Source organism: Ammospiza nelsoni, chromosome 12 (assembly GCF_027579445.1).
Source record: "Ammospiza nelsoni isolate bAmmNel1 chromosome 12, bAmmNel1.pri, whole genome shotgun sequence".
NCBI classification, from domain to species: domain Eukaryota; kingdom Metazoa; phylum Chordata; class Aves; order Passeriformes; family Passerellidae; genus Ammospiza; species Ammospiza nelsoni.
Window position 1 is genome coordinate 6,739,901 of NC_080644.1, and position 8,034 is coordinate 6,747,934.

Sequence of the window (8,034 nt, forward strand, 5' to 3'; positions counted from 1 at the left end):
TTATTCCCCTGCTTATAAAACATGGCAGAAGGGCTGTGCACCAAAAGGCTGGGTCCAGTCCTGGCCCTGTGGGCATGCACCCGGGAGCAGGAGCCTCCTCTCCTGTTTGCCAGGGACTCCTCGCTGGTGGCAGGGCACTGGGCAGAGCCACCTCCCTGCTCTGCAGTGCCCAGGGGGAGAATGGCATCTCAGGAAGCCTCCCAAGTAGTTTTCAGCTCCTATTCCCTTCAGAGCAGTGCAAGACCCATGTGAAGAGGCAGGACCATGGACTGGGCTGGGGTGTGCAGCTCTGCTAATCAACTGCTATTGTTCACAGCTCAATTACACCCGGCCAGGGCTCCCAAAGCTCAATCCCAGGCTGCTGGAAAACTGGAAGAATGAAGTGAAGGAGAAGGGCCGCATCAACTGTCCCAACAATGTAAGGATTGTCTGTTCTTCTGTGGGGTGGCTGGTCTCCATCTGCAGGAGGAAGGGGGAAATTTTGGGGCAGAAACCCACTAAGAATGGTTCTCATTGGGCCCCTGATCACAGTGATGCTCAGACACTCATTTCACCTCCTTTCCCTGAGCTTGCTGCTGTGTCTGGTTAAAGCATGTCCCACCTTTGTGATCCTCCTTGTGTGCTGATGCCACCGGGCTTGGGGACAGGGCCACCCTTGGGCTGACGATGCAGCGTTGCCCAGTTTGAGCTCTGGAGCTGCCTTTGGGAAGCTCCTAAGATCCTGACAGGGTGAAGGCTGCACATCCTGCACAGCCTTTTGATGCAGAAAACCTGCTTTTCCCAGAGTTAAGCGAAAATAGATTTAAGCCAAGCTTTTTAAAGCCCTGAGACAAGCACTGGCCTCAGGCATGGTGCGTGTGCCTCATCTCCCTGTGAAACACAGCCTTGGCCCGAGCTGACAGAGAGGTGAACCCCACCCTGGTGCTGAGCCTGGATTTATCGTCCCAAACAAAGCCTTGCTAATGGGAGTTCTGAAGGAGGCAGTTCCCACAAGGCCAGGGGAGCCGGGCTGCCTAATTAATGTCATACACAGGCACTTGGAAAAGACGTTGCTCAGAAACTGGTCATGCTGCTGCCTGGGTGATTTCTCCTCTCTGTTAAGCCTCTGCTGCGGCTCCAAGAGCTCCTGTAGCCCAGCAGGACCTCCCGACAGCTCACAAATGTAGGTTTTTCCACGGAGACATTGGGGGGAGACGTTTCTCAGCCCTTTGCAGAGGGATGTGGCCACATGACTCCCATTAGCGTTAATGGGAAACGTGTGACCAGAGCCCCGGGCGCCTCGCAGAGCATTAACCTCACACTGCTCAGCCGGGGCCCGTGGCCGTGCTGCCTCAGCAGGCTCCTGGCCACAGCTCAGAGGAAGGCAGGGGATGAGGGGGATCGTGTCTAACCCTGCTTTGTTTTTTCCTGCAGTGCTGTGAAGCCATTTACTCCAGTGTCTCGGGGCTGAAAGCTCACCTGGCCAACTGCAACAAGGTAGGTCCTGCCTTTTACACCCTTTTCTCAGAGGTGGCTTTGGTGTTGGGTTTTCTCTTCCCCTCCCCCCAGCTGGTTTGGAAGGAGCAAGGCAAGGGACAATGGCACAGGTTAAAGGACGGTGGTGCTGGAGGTCTGGCTGGCAGTGCTGCTCCAAGTGAGTTGTCACCAGGCAGATGGAGGCAGAGAGGCTTGAGCTGAGTAGGTGGGATAGAGGGGATGTAGCTGCTATTCAGTTGTAGAGAAATGGTCCCACAATACAGGCTTCTCGCCCAAGCCCAGACCTCTGACACACAAAGTGTCATGGGGAACTCCAGACACACTTGGACCCACAGCAGTCCTGCCTTATGTCCTCCTGTCCCACAGCAGCCCCTGCCCAGCTGGTCCCTGCAGCCCCTAGATCACTCACATGCCCTTGGCTAAGCATGGCCAGCATGTCACACAACCACAGCAGCTCAGAGCCAAGGAGCTCAGTGCTGCAAACTGAATGTTTCCTGAGGCAGGTGGGAATCAGGAGTCTTCTTCCATCAATTTGGGCAGCCCTACAGCCCCTCTGGAAGCCCAGCTGGAGGAATGCTGGTGTGGTGCCTCCTGGGATAAGCTGGGTCTGGAACCTGGTCCGTGCAGAGAGCAGTGCCCTCCCACTGGAGGGATGGAGCAGCCCTGAGCTCCAGTGCCCTGCAGCTGCCCCAGGGGAGGGATCAGGAGCTCTGTGTAGGTCCCTCAAATTGGAACCAAGTAAGAGCTGCTAAAGCTTTATACCCTGAAACATTTCCAGCTGCAGCTTCCATTGAATGGAGCTTCCAGGAGGCAGCTCCAGTACATACCCTGTGGTTATTAAAAACACCAACTCCTGCACTCCTCCAGTGCTAGCTGGAACAGCAGCCCTTAATGAGATCATTTAGAAAATGGGCTGCAGAGATCCGGCAGGAGAAGCTGGATTTATGCAGAATAAAAGAGCAAACACGCAAAGACTAGGACAGCTCCTTCTCAGAGAGAAAATGGAGCTGGTTTCTGGTTGGTTCCATGCACAGGAAGCAGCCAGGATTTGCATGAACATTTCCATGAAGCACAGAGCTGCACCCTCTGGATCTGGCCCAGCTGGGGCCAGGTATTGGGAGTCAGCAATGGGGAATTGCTCTGTGACCCCCACACTGCCATCAGCAGGATTCTTCTTCCCCTTAGGGGAGAGGATTTACTTTGAAAGCATGTGCCAACAAATTTGGCATAAATAAATCAATCACAGCCCCTCCAGAACTGGTCTGTGATTCCCACTCTAAAATCCTGCAGAACTGGTTGCAATACACAGAGCCCTAGCAAGAGCAGAGGCTGCTCCCAGGCAGCACCCCATCCTCAGTGGGGATGGATGCACCAGCATGATTTTGCACGAGGATTCCTGAAGCCAGGCCTGTCCTCTCCTGAAATGAGAGACCTGTCTGACTCAAGATTTACAGCTGTGGAGAAATTCCCAGGGAGGAAATATATGGCCCAGAGGGGCCCATCCGTAACCCCCTCATCAACAGAGAGCCCATTATCTCCCACGTGCCATGACCTACAGCAAAGCCAGGAGATCTGTCATCCCACCAGGGCGCTGGTGACAGGAATCCAGTGCTCACCCTGGCTCTTTGACAATGTAACAGGAAAACGAGGTGAGTGTTGGACATAAATCTGATGGTGGCTCAGTCCCAGGGGATCACAGATCTGCTGATAGCGAGGACAGGGGGCAGTGGCCCGATCACCTGATGTTGGGGACACACAGCAGCACGAGTGGCATGCACTGAAACTCAGAAAGAGGATGTGGCTGTGAGCTCCTGACCCAGCACTGAGGCTGTCAGAGATCTGGTGGTTCAGTCATGAGTGTCTGAACCACCTGTGTCTGTTTATTTTGTGTCACTTTGAGGCCAGGGGAGGGCCACCCCTTGGGGCGCTTTGGGCTCTGCAGGAGCTGCTGTGTCTTGCAGGGGGAGCACTCAGTGGGCAAGTACCGCTGCCTCCTGTGCCAGAAGGAGTTCAGCTCCGAGAGCGGCGTCAAGTACCACATCATCAAGGCTCACTCGGAGGTAAGGAAACAGCTGGAGCTGGGCTGGGCTGGTCCCTGCTCTGACACACACATCCTTGGGCTGTCCCTATCCATCCATCCATCCATCCATCCATCCATCCATCCATCCATCCATCCATCCATCCATCCATGTCTGTTAAGAGCAGAGCTGACTAACAGCCTGGGGGCTTCTTCCCTGTCCCCCTTGGTGTCCCTGACACCCCCAGGCTCATTGCAGCAGCTCAGCCTGAGCAGTTTGACCTCAGAGAGGTGATGCCAGTGGGGTGAGGGGTGGGCCAGGCTCGGGGTGGGTGTGCTGGTGCTCCAGTGCCTGCCCCCAGGACTGTCACTAACCCCCGTGTCACCCCACGGACACAGAACTGGTTCCGAACCTCCTCAGAGGCCAGCCGGAAAAAGAAAAACAGGGAACAGCTTTCTTCCAGCAAGGAGGAGAAAAAGAAAAGCACAAACGGGAAGAAAAGGGGGAGAAAACCCAAGGAGAGGCCTCCAGAAATGTCCCCGAAGGGCAGAGAGAGCGTGGCAGCAAAGACTAATCACAAGAAAAGCCTCGAGCACTGGGAAGGCTCCCGGGGCAGCCCCGAGGGGGACGAGCTCGGCCTGAAGCCCCCGAGCCAGCGGAAGGGAGGAGCCAGCAAGATGCCCGAGAAATGAGCAGCTCAGAGACTCGTCTCCGAGGATTCGTTTACAGCCCAGGGTAACAGGGTGGGGGTCTCTCCCAGTTTTATGTCCCCTCCTCCCCATCCCACCTCCTCTCGCCCCACCCTCCTCTCACCCTCTTTTTACAAAAAGAAAAAAAAAAAGACAGAGAAAAAAAAAAAGACAGAAAATACCAGTTAACCACTTTAAACAAATCACGGACCTTGTTTCACACTGGAAAACAAAGAGGATCAAGGAAGCTGGAACGTTCTCCACCCCCTGCCCATGTACATAGCCCTCGGTGGGGCCCCGCTGCCTCCCCCGGCCCGTGGTTCCCCTCCCCTGCACCAACCTGGTGACGCTTGAGCGAAAGAGAAGTGCAATAGCAGCGGGGTGCCGTGGGCAGGGACCCTCCCCAGCGGCTCCAGGGGGAGCTGCCAGGCTGCCCAGCGGCCTCCCAGCTCCGGCTGATGTTTCCAAAGATGTTTGAGCCGGCCGGGAGGGGATGCTGCGGTGTGGGAGGGTTGGCAGCGCTTCCCCTGCAGCCGCGGCTCCGGGGGAAGGTGCTGGGCAGGGAGCGGCTCTGAGGGCTCGGCAGGGTTGGTTTGATTGTCTGCAAGGCACGGGCAGAGCAGGGAGCAGGGGGAGGGATGCACACTGGCAGTGTGAGCAGGAGAGGAGGTGCTCTGCAGCTGGTCAGGTTATAGAGGGTTTAATGGGAAGTTGTGGGAGTGCTGTGGGCACTGTGAGAGTGGCAGTGCAGCTGTGGAGGGGGTGCAGTGAGGGAGCTGTGCCTCGGTGCTGGGGTTGTGTGTGCCGGGCCTGGAGTGCTGTGATGGCAGAGACACGATGGCAGTGCCAGGGTCAGGGGGAGATGGCAGCCAAGGAGCTGCCCCCCAGCCTGGAGGCATCCAAGGGTGATTCAGGGTCCCACTGTGCTCCATCCTGACGGTGCCATCATCCAGGAGGGAGGAATGGAGTCTCAGTTCCCCAGCTGTGGCCACAGGGATGGGGCAGCATCGAGAGACAATCATGGGTCCTGCTGTAGGATGAGCCCAGTTGCTGCCCAGCCACCTCACAGTCCCCTTGTCCTTTCGGGCTGGGACCGACCATAGGAGGAGTCTGCTTCCAAAGATGCATCTGAGCCCCTGACCACCCTCCTCAGGGTGGCAGGTCCCTGGGGTGCCAACCCTGCTTGTGCTCTTCCCTGGAGCTCTCCTTTGCTGACCCTGTCATCACACCTTGCTCCAGCCCAGGGGAGCCATCCCTGGACTGGGGTGTGCCCATCTCCAGACAAAACCAGGCTACCTCGGTCCTTGGGAAATGGGCACGTTTCCTCTCAGTAGCACAACAGAAAACCTTAAATTGATTTTTCCCCTATGCAGAGCCAGGAAATAGGCATCAGAGGGGGAGCTTCTGCTTTTGCTTTAATCAATTCAAACCTCAGTCCTCGCTTTCCTTCACTGCTCCTTGTTGCCCACCAGAGGCTCGGTATCATTGCCTGCTGTGAGCAGCAGCTCAGTCACAATTAACATCCTCCACTGGCAGGTTATTCCAGCCAGGGAGGGAGGACAGGGGTGGCTGAAGCCAGGGTGGCTTCTCAGGGTCCAGGGCCCCTGCTCTGTCCACAGCTCTGGCACCTGGATCCACCCTCTGCATTGCCCAGTGAGCTGGGCACGTGCCTGTGGCTGAGGGAACTGCCTGAGCGTTGCTGGCTGTGCTGGGCCTCGAGGCAATTAGTGAGAAAGCTTAATTAGTCACTGCAGCTCAGCCTGGTCGCTCCTGCACTTCATCAGATCATGTTTGGATGGTGTCACTGGGGTAGATCCTGCCTCCCTGGGGAACAGGGAGAGCTTTGGGAGCTGTAGGACAGCTTGGAACGGCTCACAGGCAGCAGCAGGAAGGGGAGCACAGGCAGAGCTCTGGGTCTGGCACTGAAATCTCTGTGAGGGTGCAGAGGGAGCCTCTGGATCCCAAAATCATGTCCTGCCATGGAGGGAAGCCCCCAGGAGAGCTCCATGTCCTGGCCTAGGGAAGGGAGATCTGGGTAGCCTGGGCTGCTGGCTCGGATGGTCACCACACAATCCTCAGTGTCTCCCCTTGGGCATGGCCTGGGACTCTGCTCTCATTAACATGCAATTAATTGGCTTCTCATTGATTAAATTAACTGGCAGCATTGTGCTCCACAGGCAGGAAGCCCTGGGAGCTGCTCAGGGCAGGGTAGACATGGGAAAGGGCCAGCTCAGGGGGTCATTGTGAGGTCCAGATCAAAATCCACCTCTGCTTCCATAATGAGTGTCTGGCAGGAGCAGGGACAGCTGCAGTGGCCTCACAGAGTGACACCAGCCTGAAGGGGACCCAGGGACCATCTGGGGTCTCAGGGCAGGCAGTGGGAGCAGCAGTGCTGGTGCTGGGGCTGTCCCTGTCACCCTCAGAGCACTCACAGCCCCAGTGAGGGCAGCACCATGGTCAGGAGGGAATTCCTATGAGAAAGTGAAATCTTCAGGGTTTTTTCCCCACTAGTCATCACTCAGAGAGGAACATGTTTCATCCCCCACACTTTCTCCATGAGGCATCCTTTACTCTCCTGCTTGTCCAGGGAAGGTTCCAGAGCAATGCTGGGATCCCCAGCACCTGCCAGTGCCACAACAGGTGAGCTGGCAGGGCCAGGTGACACCACAGTGTCACTGCTGGGGCCAGTAGGTTGAGCCCCTTCACATGCTCCCAGCGAGGCAGTGCCAGAGGGGAATCCACCTTGATCCAGAGGGACAGGCAGAAGCTGTGGGACCACATGGGGAATGAGTTGTCCTGTCCCCTTCCATCCCGTCACCCATGGGATCTGGGGATTTTGTCACCCTGGGCACTGTGACACTGTGCTCCTGCACCTCCACTTTTGGGTAAACCCACCATCCCATCACCCATGTCCCCAAGGAAAGGGTTAACCCTCCATGGGAGCAGGCATGGGCTGCAAGCCTGTGGGAAGTCATGGAAAGCTTGGATTATGGGGAAGTGGGGAACCTCAGCTCCAACACCTGCCCTGGTGAGGTTGGCTGTGTCACAGCAGTGGATGGAGCTGCCTGAGCCTGGAGCATCTCCCACCCCCAGGAACCTTGAGAGCATTTTGTTCTTTTCTTTCTCTCCTCGTGACACCCATCCCACGGCATATCCGAATGTTTCTCGTCGATGCCAGTTATTAGTGCATAAGTGTATTTTGGGGAAAAAATTAAAACAGAAAAAAAAAACACAGAAAAAGGAAAAAAAAATTTCAATTTATCACTTGTAACCATATATATAAATATATAAATATATATATTAAAAAGTGTTTATTTGCAAAAAATAAAATTGTTTTAATGGTAAACTATCTTATAATAAACTCCCGATTTGTGATGATCTGTTCTTTTGTTAATCATTGACAAATCCTCAGTTGGAGAGTACTGTCCGAGCAGCTCCGAGCGGCGCTGAGGCGCTCCCTGTACTGTATGTATGAAACAGCTGTATCGAATAAATGGTTATTGATTTTTTATTAGCACTGTCAGCGCCGTTATTGGGCACTTGGGTGGGAGGTTGGACAAGGGATCTGGGGGGTTTGGGTCTGTCCTTCCTGGCAGTGGCTGGGAGGATGGAGCATGTGGTCACCAGCCTAGGGGTGCCCCAAAACTGGGATGGGAAGGTGAGGGCTGGTGGTGCCAGGGGGATCCCAATGCCCACAGCCCCCCACTCCATGGTAGAAATCCCCCTAAAGCTGTTTCCAATCCACCCATCAGCAGCATCCAGCGTGCCCTGGCCACATCCAGCCCAGGGCTTCTCCACCCTGGGGAGCTCTGCGGGACCCGGGGCCACCCCCCGGCTCTCCCAGCGTGGGA

General features: G+C 55.8%; 1 protein-coding gene across 3 annotated transcripts in view; it reads left to right on the top strand.

Annotated features, from left to right (window-relative positions):
* The window catches only part of ZNF512B (zinc finger protein 512B), a 29,987-nt gene extending 22,293 nt beyond the window's left edge, over window positions 1–7,694 (top strand). For all 3 annotated transcript variants that reach the window (XM_059480898.1, XM_059480900.1, XM_059480899.1), the window contains 4 exons: window positions 317–418; window positions 1,414–1,476; window positions 3,438–3,536; window positions 3,893–7,694. In XM_059480898.1, the coding sequence (XP_059336881.1) occupies window positions 317–418; window positions 1,414–1,476; window positions 3,438–3,536; window positions 3,893–4,186 (558 nt within the window). In that variant the 3' untranslated portion in view covers window positions 4,187–7,694. The remainder of the gene's footprint in view (window positions 1–316; window positions 419–1,413; window positions 1,477–3,437; window positions 3,537–3,892) is intronic.
* Window positions 7,695–8,034: the final 340 nt, after the last annotated feature.